The 19,824-nt window shown below is 54.8% G+C and overlaps 2 protein-coding genes across 6 annotated transcripts in view; one reads left to right on the top strand and one right to left on the bottom strand.

Moving 5' to 3' along the window:
* FABP3 (fatty acid binding protein 3) lies at nucleotides 1–3,803 on the top strand. Its single transcript, XM_080566572.1, has 4 exons — nucleotides 1–176; nucleotides 1,156–1,328; nucleotides 3,303–3,404; nucleotides 3,508–3,803. The coding sequence occupies exons 1-4, from the start codon at nucleotides 104–106 to the stop codon at nucleotides 3,559–3,561; spliced, it is 402 nt and encodes a 133-aa protein (XP_080422698.1). The 5' UTR covers nucleotides 1–103; the 3' UTR covers nucleotides 3,562–3,803.
* A 1,185-nt stretch (nucleotides 3,804–4,988) lies between these two features.
* Nucleotides 4,989–19,824, bottom strand: part of ZCCHC17 (zinc finger CCHC-type containing 17) — a 37,346-nt gene continuing 22,510 nt past the window's right edge. For 2 of the 5 annotated variants that reach the window (XM_080566563.1, XM_080566562.1), the window contains exons 3-8: nucleotides 19,223–19,280; nucleotides 18,079–18,179; nucleotides 16,349–16,440; nucleotides 15,828–15,928; nucleotides 14,512–14,660; nucleotides 4,989–5,909 (exon numbers count right to left, since the gene is read on the bottom strand). In XM_080566563.1, the coding sequence (XP_080422689.1) occupies nucleotides 5,733–5,909; nucleotides 14,512–14,660; nucleotides 15,828–15,928; nucleotides 16,349–16,440; nucleotides 18,079–18,179; nucleotides 19,223–19,280 (678 nt within the window). In that variant the 3' untranslated portion in view covers nucleotides 4,989–5,732. Of the gene's footprint in view, nucleotides 5,910–7,907; nucleotides 8,003–8,797; nucleotides 9,865–11,115; nucleotides 11,954–14,511; nucleotides 14,661–15,827; nucleotides 15,929–16,348; nucleotides 16,441–18,078; nucleotides 18,180–19,222; nucleotides 19,281–19,824 lie in introns of those variants that run through there. The other 3 variants (XR_013941727.1, XM_080566564.1, XM_080566565.1) reach the window with 3 other exon arrangements.

The raw sequence follows: 19,824 nt of genomic DNA, 5'->3' as shown, positions 1-19,824 counted from the left end.
CTGCGGCGCCGGGCGGCAGCTGCGGGCGCGGCGGCGCGGACGGGGCCGGGGACGCGCGGCCGCGGGGACAGCACGGGGACACGGGGACACGCGCGACCTCGCCATGGTGGAGGCTTTCGTGGGCACCTGGAAGCTGGTGGACACGGCCAACTTCGATGAGTACATGAAGGCGCTGGGTGAGTGGGGGGCTGCGCGGCTCGGCGGCCCGCAAATCGCTTTTTTTTTTTCCCTTCTTTCCTTTTTCCCCTCCCTTTTTCCCCCCCTTTTCCCCCCTTTTTCCCCCCTTTTTCTCCCCCTTTTTCCCCTTTTCCCCCCCTTTTTCCCCTTTTTCCCCACCTTTTTCCCCACCATTTTCCCCACCTTTTTCCCCCTTTTTCCCCCTTTTTCCCCCTTTTTCCCCCTTTTTCCCCCTTTTTCCCCCTTTTTCCCCCCTTTTTTCCCCCTTTTTTCCCCTTTTTCCCCCCTTTTTTCCCCCTTTCCCTCCCTTTTTTTTTCCCTTTTTTTCCCCCTTTTTTCCTTTTTTTTCCCCCACCTTTTTTATTTATTTATTTATTATCGATTTTTTTTTTGCTCGCTTTCACGAGCCTCCCCAGCGGGGTGCGGCCGAGGGGCTCGCTGCCTTCTGCGGGGCTGTAATGGGGGGAAATAAAAAAAAAATAAAATAAAAAAGAAATCAAAATATAAATGGGCGAGCCCAGCCCGGTGCCGTGCGGGGGAGGAGGGGTGGCAGCGGGTGAAGCCCCCCCCAAGGCAGCCCCCAGCAGGGGGGCGGAGGAGGGGGTGTCCCCGGGGGGGCGCAGGGGGTGCCCCCAGCCCCGGGCAGGATGAGCCCGCAGCCCCGGAGCGGTCCGGGGGGGGGGGGACACAGCGGCTGCACCCCCGCCCTGCTGAGCACCAGCGTTACCAGCTCCTGGTGCAGGATGAGGCCCCGAGCGATGGCAGCACCCCCAGGAACCCCCCTGCTGTCCCCCCCCCCCCCCCCCAGCAGGTCCCCCTGGGGACGCGGTGGGCAGCAGCCCCGTGCCCCCCTCCCAGGAGCAAGCAGCCCAGGGAGGCTCTGGGGCGATGCGGGCAGGCACGGCCGCATCCTGCCCCGCCGCCTCACCGCCCCCCCATCTTTTTGCATCGTTGTGTCCCCCCCCCACACCCCAAAAGGCGTGGGCTTCGCCACCAGGCAGATGGCCGGGCTGACCAAACCCACCACCATCATCGAGGTGGCGGGCGACAAGGTGACGGTGAAGACCCAGAGCACCTTCAAGAACACGGAGATCAGCTTCAAGCTGGGCGAGGAGTTCGACGAGACCACGGCCGACGACAGGCACGTCAAGGTGAGGGCTGCGCGCTGCCTCCAGCCCGGCACACTGGGGGTCTCCTTCCCTCCCTCCTTTTTTTCCCCCTTGGAACCGCAGCCCCCAGGGCCCGGCGCTCAGCCACCCCCCCCCCACCCTCGCCCCCGCTTGCAGCCAGGATTTTGCGGAAGGCGATGCCGCAACCGGCGCCCGGAGCCGCTGAGATGGGTGGCGGTGTTGCAAAAGAGATTCGGGGGCCCCCCCGCAGGGCTCGTTGGACGCAAAACGCCTTCCTGAGCCGGGGGCCGCGGGGAGGAAGGCGCGAGGGCTGGGTGCAGGGGGGAGGATGGGATGAAACGGGGCGAGCGCGAGCAAGGCGGTAGTGCCGGGCAGACACCTGGCTGCACGCCCCTGTCCTCCGCCTTGCTGCTCCGCTCACCCCACCCCAGGGCCGCCCCTCCTGCGGGGGGGACCAGGGCAGCAGCAGAGCCCAGGTCTGGCCCCTGGGAGCTGTTTCCACGCTCGGCTTCGACGGTTTGTAACCGACCCGCCCGCTCCGGCTCGTGACGGCTCCGCAGCGAGCGCACGGCCGCTCCGCTCGGGCTGGTGGAAACTATGCTAAAAGCACTTTGGCTGCTGGTGTGTGGCAGGGCCGGGTGTAGCAGCCAGGGACGTGCCCTTCAGACGCCCCTCGGCTGGCGGCCAGAGGGCAAACAATAGCGGGGGGGCCCGGGCTGGCAGCCCCCGGGCAGCTGAGCGGGGAGCCGATGTGCCGTGGGGTGCCCCGAGGCCAGGAGCAACCAAAGCGGGGGGGACCCAAGAGGTGTGGGGTGCGGGGCTGTGGGGCACCCGGGCTTTGGGGCACCCGAGCTGCTGGAACGTCTGTGCAGTGGGGGCACCCAAAATGTGGAGAGAACCAAACCGCGGGGTCACCCAAAGCGTGGGGAGATCCAAACCATGGGGACACCCAAACTGTGGGGTCACCCAAACCATGGGTGACTCTAACCATGGGGAGACCCAAGCCATTTGGGGCCCCAACCCATGGAAGAACCCAAGCCACGGGCTGCAGGGTCCCGAGCCACGGGGACGGCGAGGTGCAGGGGGCCCCGTGCAGCACGGGGACACGAGCCATGGGATAAGCCAAGCTCAATCCCTGGGTGCCTGTGCTCCAGGAGGGCGGCAGCGCTGGGTGCCCGGGAGGGTTCGCAAGGGGACGAGAGGCTGCAGGGGCTGGGGCAGCTGGGGACACGCAGTCCCCTGGGCTGGAGCTGAGAAATGCCACCGGGAGGCGGAGGAAGCCCCGCGGTGCCACCGAGCACCGGGGCAGCACCGCGGCAAAGGGGGACAGGGCGGGATGGGACCAGGCAGCCGCTGCCACCGCCCGTGCCGAGCTGCCCCGCGGCGCAGCCGAGCCCGCTGTCACGCTAACCTTGGCACCGGCCGGGCTCTTGGGGCTGAGTCAACAGCAGCGGCTGTGCAAACAGCAGCCCGGATGAGCAGGGGCTTGTTCGCCAGCTCAGCCCCCCCCAGAAGCCCTTGCCAGTCCGGGGGGAGGCAGGGCTCCGGTCCAAAGCACCCACAGCCGCGCGGGTCCCTGCACCGCCCCTTTGATCGCCTCCGGCACCGGAACCGGCGCGGGAGTGCCTGGGAACAGGTCCTGGCGCCCCAGCTGCAGAGCAGGATGCGGCCCTGGGCAGGGCTCCCTGCGCCAGCCGCGGGGCAGGGAGGGCAGGGTCACCGCTCGGTGCCCGCGCTGGGGCTGTTGGTGCCCTCTGCTTCGCCGGGGGCAGCCGGGGCCATGACCCAGCTGGAGGCCAGGGCAGGATGCGGCCCGTGCTGTCAAAGCCACTAGGGCAGGACCCAGGGCTATCAGGAGGCACCCGCAGCCGGTCCCTGGGCCCCGCAGGAGGAAGAGCAGCGCCCGGAGGCACCCCAGCACTGCCCTGGGTGCAGGGACGAGGCAGCTGGGAGCACGGGCACGAGGGTCACGGCGGTTTCGCTCTCTCTCCGCAGTCCGTGGTCACGCTGGATGGAGGCAAACTGGTCCACGTGCAGAAGTGGGAGGGGAAGGAGACATCGCTAGTGCGGGAGCTGAAGGACGGGAAGTTGATTCTGGTAAGGAAATAAAAAGGATTTTTGATCCGGGGCTGCACAAGCCCCCCCGCTGCACGTGGTGCAGCCCCCAGTGCTCACCTCCCCGCTCCGTCTTCGCCCCCAGACTCTCACCATGGGCAGCGTCGTCTCCACCCGCACCTACGAGAAGGCTACATAGGCGCTGAGCCCAGCTCCCTGCCCGTCACCCGGTGCCGGATCCATCACCGAATTGCCTCTGTCCCCCCGCGCGGCGCACGGCTCGCCGCGGTGCCGGAGCCCTCCGAACCCCTCGGGGCCGCGTCGCCCCACTGCTGCGGTCTCGCGGGGCTGGTCGGGGTTGGGGTGTTGCGTTTCCTGGATTATTTTTTTTTTTTTTTAATGGAAGAACCCACGCGGAAAAATAAAAGCGATGTTGTTACAGCACTGTGACCGGTGTATGTGGGAAAAAAAAAGGCTTTTTGGCATGCAAACCCATATCATCATCCCCTTCACCCCCCGTGCAGTGTGTGCTGCCTTCTCCCAGGGCACCCATCGGTCTCGCGAACACCTCACCCACAGTTCAACCACCCTCATGGGGGAAAAGCCCTGCCCCAGCCACTGCCCAACAGACAGGACCAAAACGAGCCCGCTGTGGGATAAGAACCGCAGCCCCCGCCGCGCGACACACCCGGGGTCTCTGCCACCCGCTGCCACCGTGGCAGCAGTGACAGATGGCCACGCAGCCCGGCTTTTTCGGGGGGAACATGAGTTAGCCGCGGGGGCAGCTCTGCTATAAATCATTCAGGATACGAGCACGCGCCATGCCAGCAGAAGTGATCTTTCCAGCACCGACCCGGCCGGGCACCGTCTGCCAAAGCATCAGCTGATGTGACGTGCCTGACCGCGGGGCAGCCAGGGAGTCAAGGTCAAGAGCACGCCGGGTCCTGGTGCGGGACGGGAGCAGCCCGAAGGCAGGCTGGGCTGGGGGGGGCTCAGGGGCCAAACCCCCGCACCCGGCCCAGTCCTGCCCTGCCAGGTCGGGATTGGGGCGAGCAGCGCTGGACGTGGCCCGGTTGCAGCAAAGCGCAGGGGCGTGGGGCGGCTGCCCGCAGTGAGCTCTGAGCCCTCCCGCTGCGTTAGCTGCTGCGTGGCGCGATGGCACGCTCCCAGCGCCCACTCTCACTTCCCTCAGAGCCCGAGGCCAGTGATTCAGCCACCCCCTTCCAAATTTCAAACACCCGCCCCCAGGAAGGGATGAGTTGCGCCCTCCAGGCTCCCTCTGAGGTCACCAAGGTGGAGCGAGCGGCTGCAGAGCATGGCAGGACTGCCCCAGCCCTCCGGGCCGCCTTCCCCTGGCCCCCAGCTCCAGTTACGAGACCGATACCGCGGTCACTCCTCCAGGTCATTACCAAAAGGCACCGTGAGCCCCACCGGGCTTCTTGGGGGGGGATCACATCCTCACAGCCACCCCCAGGGAAGCTCCGCAGGCTCTTAACCTCCTCTTAACGCAAGTCACGTCCCCTCTGATGCAGGCGGCACTCAGCTTGGAGGCTGCCCTTTCATCCACTGCTCAAGATGAAGTGTGGGGCGTACAAAAGGAAAAAAAAAAAACAGTACAAAGTACAACTGGAGATTTGAGAGATTTATTTTCCATCCTTCACAAAGGCAGCAAATACACCACAGTTAATGTTTACTTAAAATATCTCCACTCACCAATTTGCTTCTTACTCTCCCGCTCTCAATATTTACAGACAAAATGAACGCGGCAGGGGGAGGGTTTGTGTAGCAAAACCAAATCACGAATCAACCCCCTCCAGGCAGGGTTACCGACGCCTTGAGCTGGGAAAGGGGCAAGTGCGGAGACAGCGGGGCCCTTTCGGAGCTGCTCCGCAGCGACGGCGTCGGTCGGGGCTGCGATGGGTCCCCGCGGCTGCTCTGAGCCAGCAGCACGTGTGCGTGCAGCAGGGCTGGGAGCGCGGCCAGGCAGCGCGGCTCCACCTTGTGCAGGCACCGGGATCGGGGCTGATGTCACACGGGCTCGGGGCGGCCGCCTGAGGCTGTGCAGGGAGCCCGGCAGCAGCTCACCCGGCCGGGCAGGAGGCTACAGGACAGGAGAGCTGCTGCTGAACGGGTGCAATCAGCCTGTTTGGGCAGGTACGGCCACTGGCCTCGGTGGGAGAAAATGGCAGCCCGCGTCTAAGGTGATAGGAAAGCTTACAGCAACATCAACAGCTTCAGCAGCACAGGCTCAGTGTTACTTTTGGAAGAAGGAATCTCCTCGACTTGGCGTGAGAAGCACACCCATTCAGTCCTGCTTGCTCCCAACAGTATATCCCAGGGATTCACAATACCGGTGCCCTGTCCGCCCGGTCACTCCTTGGTCTTCTTCTTATGCTTCTTTTTCTTCTTCTTCTGAGCCTTGCTGGTCTTCCCCGAGTGCTTGGCCCTCTTGCTGGCTGGCTGAGCCCCGTCGCTGTCCGAGTCAGAGCTGTCCGAGTCAGACTCGGAGGACTGCTTACTCTTGTGCTTCTTTTTCTTCTTCTTCTCCTGCGGAACGAAGCAGAACAAAGCCTTGCACGTGGGAAAACCATCACCTGCGCTCACCAGGGCGCCGAGCCACGTGCCGTCATGAGAGCCCGAAAAGCTGTGGCAGAGCCGAGCCTGCTCTGACGCAGGACGACGCACGCAGCCTCTGCCCTGGCTGGCCTGGACGTAAGCACCCGTGGGAGCCCACAGCTGCAGCGGGCGCCGCACGGCAGAGGTGGGGTTCCCAAAACGCCAACCTCAACCTGAGCACTGCTGGTCAAACTGCAAGGAGGACGCCCTTGCCATCCCTCCGGAGTCAGGGCGCGCTCCGTTATTTAAGGCTGCTCCTTTTTATAGAGGCTGGCAGGATGAGGCCCTTTGCCAATGACATGGTTTCTAACGCGGCCAGCTGGAAGCGAGCGCTGTCCCCGCTCCCCCACGGCCTGCCAGGAAACGGGCGCTAATGCACTAACAGCGCACCCTTCTCCTCGCTGCAAACCCAAGCACAGCTGAAAACCCAAGAAACACCTGCTGAAACACCAGAGGAACAGTCCAGAAACCTTAAACCACCGCCGTTACACCTGGGATCCTCTGAGAGAGGGCAGGGACTGCTCCGCAGGGCCCTTCAGCCTGAGAGCAGCCACGGACGGCTGCATCCCACGCCAGCCCTCCCGCCCCCAGGGCACGAAACCGCTTTTTCCAAACACCCAGTTTTCCTCAGCCCTCCCTAGAGGAGGGCCGGGATGGGAAAAGTGCTCTTTAGCAAGCACCCCCTTTGCACAATCTCAAAACAAGTTGCACCCATCCACGTTGGGGCAGGGGTCGGGGCATCAGCGAGCCCCCAGGCTGCGTTTCTGTGAAGCCCGGAAGCAAAAGCTGCACGGAGCTGGAGAGACCTACCAGTGCGCGCAGGAAGAGAACACGTGGCGCTGGAAGAAACCTTGTGCAGAGCTCTGAAAGGGATCTGAGCTCTCGATTTTGAGGCATCTCGCAATGCCACCAAGCAGAGATCACTCTGAAATCAGTACTGCAGCCCGCCACCTCCTGAAAGCTCACCAGGCAGAGAACCCCAAGGCAGACAGACATTAACACAACAGGATGGCAATTTATATCTACGTGATTAGACAGCAGTACCAAGGGGGGGAGGACCTGCTCCAGCTGCACAGAGAGCACGCACGCAGCCCGGGCACCAGCCCTGCCCTGCCCGCTGCTCCACCGCCCTGCAGCTGGCACCAGCAGAAACCGAAGGGTCGCGGCACCAGCGGGGAGGAGAAGCACGGGGGCACCGCCGTGAACGCCGCCTGCTGCAAGACACCAGGCCTGAGCAGGAGACATCGGCTCTCTCATCCCGGCAGAGGGAGGGGCACCCATTTCCAGGAGGCTGCATTCAACGGGGAAACAAATTGCTCAGAAGGCGGCAGCTGGCACGGCCTGCTTTTGGGCATCGACCAGCAAACGTCCAGAGCTGATGACAGTTCAACTCGCCTTTCCATTCCCTGCACAGCCACAACACTGGCACGTAAACCAGCTCCTGGAGCAAGAGGGAAGTCTTTTTCAGGTATATTTCAGGAAGATGGTTTGAAAAATACGTGATCATCTTGAAAAAGAGAGGTGTTTTCTCTAACATCCCTTGATTCAGGGAAATAAACTACAGCAGCATGCAGCTGAGCGTGGCCACGATGCAGTATTTTGGAAAGCGAACCGAGTCTGCCAAGAGCCGTAAAGGTTCCAGCAATACCGGCCTCCAGTAAGGATCCGCTCATTTCTTCCACAGTCACGTCAGCATTGAACAGAAGCCCTCCCCGGCAGATGGGTACAACGAAATATTATTATAGCTCAAGGACGTAAAAAGGACACGAAGAAAGAAGCAAACGAGGGTCTCACGGAGCAGAGAGGGGCCAGCGCCTGCGATGGGCGTAGCCAGCCGTGCAGCCAGGCCCGAGTGACACACGTAACTGTACCAGATAAGGGATGTTTCCCAGCTGTAGTCCTGCTCCTTTCCCCATACGCACACTTTACCTTTACTCCGTGAAGGTTATTTAGGCTTCCGTCACCCCGCCTCAGCTCACGAGCGCTGCGCTCCCCACGCGTGGGCCCCCGAGGAACGGCCTCCCCTGGAAGCACCGGACGGCGGCGTGGGTTTGTATAAACACAGCTGGAGTCAGAGCGAGCTCGTGGGAACAGCCTCACCACAGAGCGTGAGCGAGGAGCCACGGCCAGAGCTGGGCACTGCCTCCGGAAGGCTGAGCTGTCAGCAGCAGCGGCGAGTCTGCTGAGGCTCTGCCGGCAGGTGGGAAAAGCCCAGGGCACTCGCTTTGGTGCGGTTCTGGACCAGGAGAAGGAGCCTTGGTAAGCCGGACAATAAGCCCCATTCCCCCCTCACCACCTCTAATTTACAGAGGCCAAACGATGCCGTTTTGGGAGCACAGCGCTGCTGGGGAGACGGAGAGCTGTCAGGCAGTCCCAAACACAACACCCTCGGCCTTTGTCATATAAAACACGTTTCACATTCCGCTGTGGAAAGGAGTGTAACGGGAGAGGCCTGGAGCCCCCAAGCCACCAGCTCTGCTGCTTTTCTTTGCCAAGTGTTCCCAGTGACTTCAAGGTCATCCTGGGGCTCGCGGAGTGTTACTGGAAGAGGCTTGCTGTAAACCACCCCGCCTTGGCGGGGCCGATGGGGCCATTTCATGAGGAAACCAAAAGCGGCAGCGAGCCCAAAGGCCCGGTTGTGCAAGGCCCAGGACGACAGGCGGAACGAGTCCTCCGGGAGGCCTCCCCCTCGGCCAGCCGCTCCGTGCGGCCCCAGCCAACCCAGCAGAAAGCCGAGGGAGAGGGCAGGAACGCACGGTAAGGCGAATGGAACAGCAGCGACCAGTCCCAGACACCTGCACAAAGCCGGAGTGACTCACGTGGGGAAGCGTTTCCACCTGCTCCAACATAGCCAGGCACCGAGCTGGGCGCGGAAGGGCTGAACCCGGCGCCGACGCCGGTCCTGTGCTCGTCCTGAGTCACCGCACCTCCCTCAGGTGCCTACGGCGCTGCCCAAGGCTTGCTACACACCCACCCCACCCAGGGGAAAACATCCGCCTCAGCCGAAAACTGGAAACCATTCACCTGAAGACAACTTGCTTCACGGAAGGAAGGCTGAGAAAGGCGCCGAGTGCTCCCTCACCCCCATGCTGCAAGCTCAGAAACGGCTGCCAGGAGCAGCTGCTGAGCTCAGCACAAAAAGCGAGGCGAAGACGGGGACCAAATCCCCTGCGATGACCTGTACATCCCGACTCCGCTGCGGCTGCTGCCGCCTTGCAGGTGCTCAGGCAGCTCGCCGAGGCAGGTGAGAAGGTCAGAGCCAAGCCCACGCTGGATTTAGGGCTGCTCTTATGGGGTATTCCTCTCGGTTGCTGGTAGCCCTCCAGTGCCACACCACAAAGGACGAGCCGTTTTAAGGCTGCTCGGGGAAAAAAGTGCCTCAACGCAGAGAGCACCGAGAAGGCTGGGTTCTCCCCCTCCTCCCCATGAGACATTTCTTCCATTAGCTGCAGCCACTTCCAGGCAAGAGCAGTTTCCACATGCAGATTAATTTACTGGCTTACAGGAAGGCAGAGGTCTGTATGCGTTCCGTTTAAAACCAACACGCTCTCCTATTACAGTGGCACCCAAGCGGCCCGGCTGAAGGCATCAATTCAGCACGGGCTGCACGGCACAGCACCACCTGCACGCCATCAGTCGAGGACAAAGGAGGAAGAGAGCCGGTGCCTTATTTAATATCGAGCAGAACGACTCTTTCAGGGAGACGGACTAGCAAAGACAAGGCATGGCGTGGAGCTGGACGTTGAGCAGAGTTCCTCCGGGACCCAGGGAAGAGAGCAGAGGCTGCGCTGAGCACGCACCTGGCAGAATTCGGGCAGGTGTCAGTTTCTGGAGCCCCACAACAGCGTTACGATAACTGATGTCCAAGGTCCGACAGCCTGCTTTTCTGTGGGACAAAAAGCAAGCTCACTGCCAAGTTCCCTACCCACACGGCAAGGGGAGAAGCAGAGCCCTACCATCATCTTCTAAGGGCTGGGAAGAGTTAAGTCTTCCAGGGAAAAGGAGGCAGCAAGGAGAATTTTCTCAAGCTTCTGCAGTCTGTGCACGTGGTGAGAAAGTCCGAGCAGACCTCAGGCTAACGGAGCGTCATTCCAGAGCTTGGGAAACTTTCTCAGCATGTGAAGGCTGAAGATAAGACAGGATGTCACATCAGTCCCTTCAGGACTAGGGGGAGCGGCGCACACGTGGATGTTTTGGGGATGCTTTTCAGCCAAAACACTCACACCAACGCAGGAGAAGACGTTAGGCTACCGACTTCTCTAAGCGCTGGCATCCCAGCACCCAGGGGCTGGCATCAGCCGCCTTCCTGCGCCTGCCGGGCGGTCACACAGCTCACCGGGAAACGCCGGCGTGGAGGCGGGAGCCCTGCTCCGGGTTCTACCTCAGTGCCAAAGTGCAAGCCCAAATTCTGCCTTCAGCACCAGCAAAGCCTCCCCGCGCCCAGCGCTGGGGACAGGTCTCCGGGAGGGGTTGCTGCTGATGGATGAAGCCAGGCTCAGCTCGGTTCTCAGGCGCACCCAGCCACTCCCCCAGCACTGCAAACACCGCATGTGGGTGAACACCCTGAGAGAGTTCTGCCCAGGCAGACTCCAAATGGAAAGAAAATAAATTAAAAAAGCGACGCTCACAGAGGGACAGAGGAGCACGAAGACCGTTACGCTTCTTTGTAGGTCCTGCTCAACTTGGTTAACAACTACAATTCTACCAAAACAGAGCGTGATCTGTTTTGGAATCCCTCAGATACAAGAGCTGTGCTGAGAGCTGAGCCTCAGCCCGACAACGCCTGCCTATTGCTGCAGGTATTTTGAAGCAGCCCCTACCAAGAGGGCCCACGCCAGCCCAGCGGGCTGCTTCCCGGCCTTTGTAAGGAAAGGTGCCCAGGGCTGCGTTCTAGGAATGTTACAACAGCTCATTCCTTCTAGAAGTATTCGATTTTGAGATAAGAGGGGAGTGCCCAGAACTCTCCAAGAAGTTATTTTTCACTAGCTCTTTGCAGGGTTATGGTTTCATTTAGAGACTTCACGTCTGTCCTTGTGAAAAAAGAATAAATTTCCAGATATACGTCCACCTGCATCTCCACAGAGATGCCAGTATTCCTTCTAGGTTTACTCAAAAACAAAAAACAGCAACAAAAAAATCCACCTCTCAGTTTAATGACAAAAAAGATGAATTATGTAAATGAATTATGAATTATTCCATTCCAGCTTGAATTAATCTGATAAGAATCCAGGCTATGGCCACTAGATAAATACAGCAAAGGTCAGAGACAGACAAGGACGTTAAAGAGCAAAGCGTATCGTGTGAAGAGTGAGCACGACTCTGCCGTGCCCTAAGGAACTAGCGAAGCAAGTACTAGCTACAGGTGAGGACGGATTAAGACTGGATGAGCCGCAGGTCACTGAACAAACACTTCTTGAGGTGTGGCTTTAAGTGGGGGAAAAAAACCATGTGCAAGATTTCATGGGAATCTTTCACAATCTTTTCACGGCAGAAAGAGCAGCAGAGGCTGCTGACAAGCTGTCGCAGGTCACGTTTACCACGCAACTCCGACGACCATCCCAAAGCTACAGCGGGGCCAGGTTCATCGATGCCTCTGAGCAGACGGGGCATTTTCTGCGAGAGCCAAGTGAGAGGCGCCACTGCTAGCGCTGAAGCAGCAGCTCTTTTCTCAGAGGACAGGAGAGAAGGATCGGAAGGATTTGTTTTTTCTCAGCACGCCTCCCCTCCTACGCAGGCTCAGCACGGGCACGCTGCCGTGTTCCCATAGGAGCTCCTTCACCCGGTGACCCACAGAGTAAAAGCGAAAGGGACGCAGCAACGCGCCTGCACAGCTGTCAGAGGCTCCTCAGATGCTCTCGGTACTTCCGCACAGCGCTGTGGCAGCAGCAGCTCAGCCTCTGCTGCCAGCCCCTGCCTTCACTCTGACTACGGGAGGCAGGACAGCGCTCTCACGTGCCCAGAACTAACGTGGTCACCTGTAAGGAGAGAGATTTGTGCCCGCTGTTGTGCCAGGAACTGTTCCAGCTGTCCCTTCAGGGGTTCAGGCAGGAGAAAAGCAGAGAACTGAAGAACTTTGTATCTCCACTGTGGCATGGAAGAGATTCCACGGGTACAAAAACTCTCAGCGGGCCTTAAAGATCATTTCCCCGGGAGTCCTACAAACTGATGAGAGCAGCAAAGCGGAGCTCTCCAAACAGGAGGGATCCAACGCCAGCGCTGGGCAGCCACACAGTGACTGGGCTTAAGCTACCGATGGTGGGGACCGTGGGGATGGCAAACAGACAGAACAGGGAGAGCGAGGACCCCAGAGCATCTCCCTGAGGAGAAGGGAGAGCACCCAGGAACTGCAAGGGTGCATCAAATAGAGGGCTCAGAAAATGCTGATAACGAACAGCCAAAAGCATTGGTGCTGTTATTATGACACTAAACAGATCCTTGGTAGATAGGAAGCTATCTTCTCATTAAAAAAATATAACTGCTACATCTGTGTTACAAACCTGATATGGGAACGGGTCAGCGAGGCAATTGTCACTAGGTAGATCCTATCCTGTGCAAACCCTCTCGGCGCTCCGGGCAAGCAGGGAAGCACACAGCGGCTCCCAGACAAGATCACAGCAGGCACCCGAGACAACAAGGGAGCTATTCCTTTCAGGATCCCACATCCTGCCTCCAGAAAGCTCACAAGTTTTGTTTTCCAGTGCTGGAAAACATCTGAAAACGTTTGATCTCCTCCTTGAGAAGGGAGGAGATCAAAGGAAGAAGCAACATGTAAGGGAAGGCTGTTAATCCACAGCTGAAACAAACCAGTAACAAATTTAGGACAGTGACCCACATATCCTGTAGTGTCAGTAGGGCAAGACTCCACAGGGAATCCCTGCCCCGGTGGGCAGGCACCGATACAACAAAGCGCTATTTGTGCGCCTCCCAGTACAGCTTTTCCCTGTCCCATTTAAATAGCAGTTACACTGCAAGGCAGAGTGAGCCATGACCAGACAAACCATCATCGCTCCTAGAGGGAGGAGAACCCGAGGCAGGAGAAGCCAGCCCTGCGGAGGCGTTACCAGCACACCATGGCGGGACAGAAACCAACCTCTGGAGCCCGGAGAGGTCAGGGTCAGGGCCAGGCTGGGGTCTGAGGGCGAGCTCAGTTCAATTGCCTGCTTCTGAGATCGGAACAGAAAGAAAAACGTGTGTTCTACATTGCAGGGCAACAACACTCCGCAGACAAGTCCGAGGCATTCTTGGATGAAAGCCTACGTAGCAGGGACACAAAGAACAGGGACAAAGCAGGGACACACCAGCTACTCCCCTCTCAAATAAGACTGTACTGAAGTGCCGGAAACCAAATGGTCAATGAAAACCACGACTGGAAGTCGTGATCTGACTGCTGCCATCAAAACACATTGACTCCCCCTTTCCCTGTCGCCAGCATTTACACTATCCCCCACCAGCACAGCAAGCCTATGAGAACTAAGCCCTCAGAAGTTTGTTCTTGCCAGGGAATTACTAGCACAGTCCTTGTGAAAAGGAAAGTGCCACTCCTGCTGGCAGAACGCACGGAAGACCAGCTAAGGCTGCACCACATCTCACTACCTCTGCCAAAGTTTTCCCCTCCTTCAGCCTCACCTGTTTCTAAATGTTGGAAATCCCACCGCCTTTCCTGGCTGCTGCCCCTCTCCAGGAAAGCGGACAGGGCACAGAGCTGAGGGAGGAAAGAAAATTGAAAAGCTCTGGAAGTGTAACTGAGAGCAGGACTCAAGCTGCGAAGGACGCCAACAAAATGGTTTTCTTGCTGAAGTCTCTAAGCGGAGCGCTCGCTTCTGTATAATGAGACAGGGCACCAGGCACTCCTGTTTGGCATTCGGGTCTCCCCTCTTTTTTTTTTTAAGCATTAAAATCAACATGCTCTGAAGCCAGAGTTCAAACACACTCAGAGACACAAAACGTAGGAGTTCTCTTATCCCTGGAACTTTATAGCTTTATGGCCTGGGAATGGAGCAGGCTCCCTGTGCAAACACAAGCCCTGATTTTAGCCCGGCACACGCAGACAAGCCCAGTTCACGTCACACAGCCTGGGTCAGGATACGCGCTGCAGCAAGGCGGCAGCGGGTGTTTGGTTCTGACTGAAGAAAGTTGATAGAATAAAAGCAAAGAGACAGAAGAGGGCTATTGACAAGAACCACAGAAATTCAGGAAACCCACACAAGCTCTACTGAGCCTCACGAACACAAGGGGAAAAAAATCCCCTCTCCCTGTAAAGAAACTCGTTTGAAAGCTGTGCATTATTATACGTATATAATAGCACAAAGCCATCTTAGGGATGGTTTGACAAGAATAAAAGGAGGAAGCGTAAGAATTACTATTAGAGCCTGTAGAAGAGGTTCCTGGTTTGCTACAGCACATGCACAGACCTGAGCCACTTTCTGAGCCCAGAACTGCCCGCTCGTAACTGCATTGCTGTGGTAAATCACAGATGTATCTCAACAGAACAATCCGGCTCACTATTGCAGGTCAGCAGTAGGGCACCTCATACCTTTTTCCTTTTCTTTGAAGAATCATCAGTCAAGCTGCTCTTTTTGTGTCTTTCACATTCTGCTGCTGTCACCTCCTCTTCCTCCTCTTCTGGAATCAGGCTATATTTGGTTCCTCCAGGCTGCATGAAACACTCCTTGGCAAAGTGACCTGGAAAACAGTGTTTGAAGCTGCAAGCCCTCCTCCCACAAGCTTTTTTTGTGCGGCTGCATTTCAGACACCCGAAGCGCCAACAACCACCTTATTACTCATCACCTTACAAGAATCCACACTGTATGGTTATTGTCCAAGCATTTGTACAACTTTAACATGCCCTAATTAAACAAGGCAGGAGAGCAAGTGCAACACACATCGCTCTGGAAAGATTCACCAGGCAAAGCTAAGACACTTCTCTGAGCCAGGAAATCTGGGTGAGGGCTTGAGCAGAATGCTAAAGCACACGGGGAAGGGAGTCAGCTGCTGGGACAGACATCCAGCAGGTGAGATGAAAGCCACAAACACCTAAGAAGTCAGCTCACTCTAGTTCTGCCCTTTTTACTCAAGGCTTCAAAGCTGATCTACTAATAGTGGTGGCAGAAACTGCCGATAGACAGCATCTGCCTGCCTGTTCTGAGCAGGCGTCATTAAAAAGCAGACTGGAAATATGCAGAATCTAGTTCAAAGTTTCAGGGTTTCTTTAAAATGGTACTTCAAAGGCAGTTATCTACCACTGCACAGAACCATGCTGCTGTTTAACAACCACCTTGATAAACCTTCACCAAAATAGCATCAGCTCCAGCTTAACCACTCACTCTATGATAAGAAGTAGGGTGCAGCAAAAGCTCCACATATAAAAGACTACCTTACACCTCAGCGACTTGCAAAAGCACCACCTAAGTCAGCTTCTCATTCCTGTACTAGGCAAAATACAAAAATCTTACCTGGTAAAAATGCTTAATTTGAGCTCTAAGACAGCTGCTCACAAGCTTGCTGATTAGTTGGGAACACAATGTAAAGTCCTTTCCACGGACTTTCTTACCACCGTTACATGGTTTGGTGAAGGCACACGTTTATTTCTTAACATGCAGAACTGGAACGAAGCCTCGGCTACGAGAGGCTTTAACACAGGAAGAAGGACCTGTGCTCAGCAGAACTGTTCCTTACAGAAAGGCCAGGGACACAACTTTAAGAAACAAATCTTTTTAAAGGAGTTTAGCCAAGTCTTTCCTGTGCATAACAAGTGATAAAAAACGTAGCTCTCCTCTAAGAGAGGCACTTCAAAGCAAAATTCAGTCCTTATGTGGCAAGACAAAAGAACAAAACCCTACAAAAACATACCTTTGCAGCCACATTTCTTGCACACAGTGTTCAAGACAGCTTCAAGTGTGATCTTCTGACTAGTGTAGTCCCTGAACATGCGTTTTTTCCTCTCATCCTGACTGGAAAGAGAAGGAAAGTTCCACTTTCAATCCGCCCTCGCTTCAGTCCTGTAGATTTATACAGACACAATCTAAAGACTTTCCCCCCTCCAAATGTTCCTCTAAGAGCACCACTAAGCTAAATCGAAGAACGAAGCCAACCAACTATACATTAGTATAAACCACATCAGTAGCAGCACGTTACACCGTCATCTGCTGCAGCTCTGCCAGCCTCTAAGCAGCACAACCAAGGGAGTTCCTTTCCTCAGCCCTCCTCCCAGCCAGGGCATCCCCCAGGGGCTCGGGAAGAACCCCCTCACCCTCCAAGGGAGGGAGGACGCAGAGGATAAGTATGGCAGGAGGGCTGGGAATGAAGGCCAGGGAAAGCAGGTAGCAGCACCCTGCCTGACCCGCCGCACTGTACTCAGTAGATTTACCTACTCAAGGGCAACATTGTTCGGATCCAGGTCTTTTCCTGTGCCTTGGTTAACAACCTTCATGGAGAGGGAAAGCTTCAGTTTGTCATCCTTCATCTGGAAGATATGGAACAAGAAGAGTAAATGACAATAGTGTTCATTAATGCAATCCATCTGGAGGCCTGCAGAGAAGGAATGAAATTGTCAGTAGCTGAGATATAGAAAAGGATACTACATGAAAGTGATTTTGTTCTTTTTATACTATAGATGTATTAACATTGTAGAGTATTCTGATTAACAGCTTCATAAACACAATAAAATCAAATTATAAATCTCTTCAGATTCTGCTTTCCATATGACCAAACCCGTACTTGAGAAAAGCGTGCACATTTGGAGGCTTTGCTACAGTTCTCAAGTAAATCAACTGCAAGGGAGCTCCCCCAGACTGGCAGTCTGGCTGACTCACATTCTGAAAAATGTAGCTATATGTGTATATCCATATATATACACACCTCTTTTTCCATATCTATATGAGACTAGAAATGTTCTAAGTACCCGTTTTAGGAGCTAGTATCTTCTAAATCTTAATAAGCCCTTGATCATGACAGCACTGCTTTAGAAGCAAGTGCAAAGGTTGGACGTTTTCTCTTGAAGCCTCTCTCACAACCTCCTGCATTTTCACCAGTGCTGCTATTGAAGGTTTTTGTTTTGTTCATGTGTGAATTCTATGCAGCTATTTGCAGGCAAACAATGAACTCTTCTGTTGTTCACCTCTCCAACATGCTTCTTCCTCTCCAACAGAGGCCAGGAACCCAACAACTGTTCCAGACAGAGAAAACAGCTGTTTGATAGAAATTTAAAAAAACAATATCAAAAAGAAACGTACACTGCAGATGGCTACAAAGGATCTGTAAAGTCTTTCATACATCCGCTCTCTCCTGTAAAGGAGACTAAAGTGTTCTCGACCCTTTTCCCTTACCTCACACAGAATTACGTCCTAGTTTTGTACATCAACCTCATCACCGTTTTTCAAAAAGACCTCCAAGGACACAAAAACCTGTGCAGCTCTGAACTGAATGCTCCCACCATGCTCCTAAGTAGTCGTCTTTCTTTGCTTCCATGGCTCACCAAAGCAAGAGCCTTTAGTCGTTGTTCCAAGTAAGCTTTAAATAGAAGAGACGTGCCTATTCTCACACCCATGTAATAAAGTACAGTGTTGATTGTACGAAAAAAATACATACATATTTAATAATGTCTCAAAAAAAAAATCCCTCCTCCTGGGCCTAATTCATTGCCAGTGATGCCCTCCTGGAAAGAACAACAACGACAAAAAAAAAATCGCATCTTCTAAGAACAGGCCTGTCTCTCAAAACAGTCACTGAACCCTGTTTACTAACTCTTATCTTGGGATTCTCACAAATTGCTCATTTAGCTACCAAATCACACAGCGATGGCTGAGAATGGGTGCACGGAGACAGAAAGGGACGGATTTGTTGCTTGCAGGTCAAAAGCTTTTATGAAGTCCCTTTTCCCGAGCTCCGTTATTGTGAGTCACAGAAATCCAGTGCCCAAAGCAGCACGTGAAGGCAGGCAGAACTCAGCCACTGGTAAAAAATCAACATGTCGTACCCCTGACAAAGTGACAGGAACAGACAGCCACTGTGCACAGACGTTTGTAGTTTATTGTTCTTGCAGTAAACTTCATCACAATGTATTTCATCTACACAGCAGAAAAGAAGCAAGAATTAACGTTACCTCCTTTCCAATAAGCTTCACCCATACTTTGTCTCCAACATCCACTATCTCCGAGGGCTTATCCACCCGGCAGGAAGACATGTGAGTCTTATGAACAAGGCCTGGTCGCAATTTGGGAGGAAAAAAAGAGAACGTATTTTTGCACCATTAACAAATAAAAACGTAATAGTGTTTATTTCATCTTCAGCTTATCCTTTCTTAATTTCTGCTTTTATGTTTTATGGTGTACAGAAGTAGAGCAATATAACTCACATCATTTATAAGGCAACACGCATATGTTGAGGGTGCATGCTCAAGAATTTTTTACTGCTAGAGGTGTGCGATCAACGGAGAACAAAGAGGACGTTTCACGCACCAGCGACACAATGCTGTGCTGGCAGTGTCAGAAGCATTAAAAACCACAGCTGCCCTGATCCCCTGTTGTGCTTGCGAGGTCACGCAGCCAGAACACTTCACGTCCAATCACAAATAACCCACATGGGCCACAGGGTTACCAAAAAAATGATAAATATGGAAGCACCTTGCTGTTTCGGCTCATAATTTAAGGCCTGTCTGCACCTCAAAGCAACTTCCCCCCAGCAGCCACACTTCGATCCAAAACCTTTTATTAGAACTGGCACTGAAGTAACCGGGCACGTTAGGCCGACAGCAGAGTTATTTGGTTACTTGTGGGCCTCCGGCAAACAACAGAACACCAAGCATAAGCTGCTCCTTTTGTAAAATTAATTTGTTTTACTCTGCAAGCTTCCCACAAGCATGAGCAGAGCTTTAAGACATAAGTCAGAACCGCTGTCTTATTTGAGTTTCATTTCAGTTTTCATTAAACTCATTCAAATTGGCAATTAAAGAAATAAGTGGTACAAACTATGAAGCTGTAGAAATCCTCTAGTGTCTGTCCAACACCACAAAACGATTCTCTAAAATATACCGAAGTTACCAAAAAGCCACATTTAAAGAGCACTGAGTCTTTTCGTTCTTCACGCAAACACACCAACTACACTCTAAACACTCAGAACCTCCATTTCTTCCTAATTTAAAAACCCTTTTTCTGAGCTTTTTAGGAAACGACAAGTCTTCATTCTGAAGCTGGCTGTTTGGCTTCTACACATCAACGTGAAACCAAGCAGGAATAAAAGAAACAGACCTTGCTTCCTGCAGCCTGGGATTTTTATAAATGCCCCATATTCTGTCACAGACGCCACCTGTGGAGAAAATCAACACAGCATTTAAAGGAAAGCCCTTCCTAAGACACCTCCTTTCGGAGCACAGGTCAGCACATGCACAGAAACCCCAAGTGGTTCCCAGTCTTCCTTTGGTTGGGGCATCAGAGGTTAGAGAGCAGCGCTTGGTAGCTCCAGGGCAGGCAGGCAAGCACAGCAGGTGTCTTACGTGTGGTGTGTGTAAACACACAGGAACATACATTTTAAAATAAGAGGCTTGTTTTTTTTTTTAACGTTATTGTTGTTAGGTGAGGTACAGGAGCAGGAAATATTTCAGAGAAAATTCAGCAGCACCTACGTTTTCTCTGCAACCCAACTTAATTTGCATCACAATTTTACAAACAAGGTAACACAGCCTCCTGGAACGAATAAAGAATTGGGAACCAGCTCCACACCTCACCGTGATTTTCCAAGTCTCAGCCCAGACCGATAAAGTCAAAGCATGAGACATACCGAGAATTGGAAAGGGGTCCTGAATCCAGCAACACAGTCAGCCTCTGTTAACAGCAAACTGACTCACAAAAAG

The sequence above is a fragment of the Anser brachyrhynchus genome, assembly GCF_964034855.1.
Source record: "Anser brachyrhynchus genome assembly, chromosome: 24".
NCBI classification, from domain to species: domain Eukaryota; kingdom Metazoa; phylum Chordata; class Aves; order Anseriformes; family Anatidae; genus Anser; species Anser brachyrhynchus.
The sequence above is the reverse complement of the archived record's forward strand: the minus strand, read 5'-3'. Positions and strand labels throughout refer to the sequence as shown.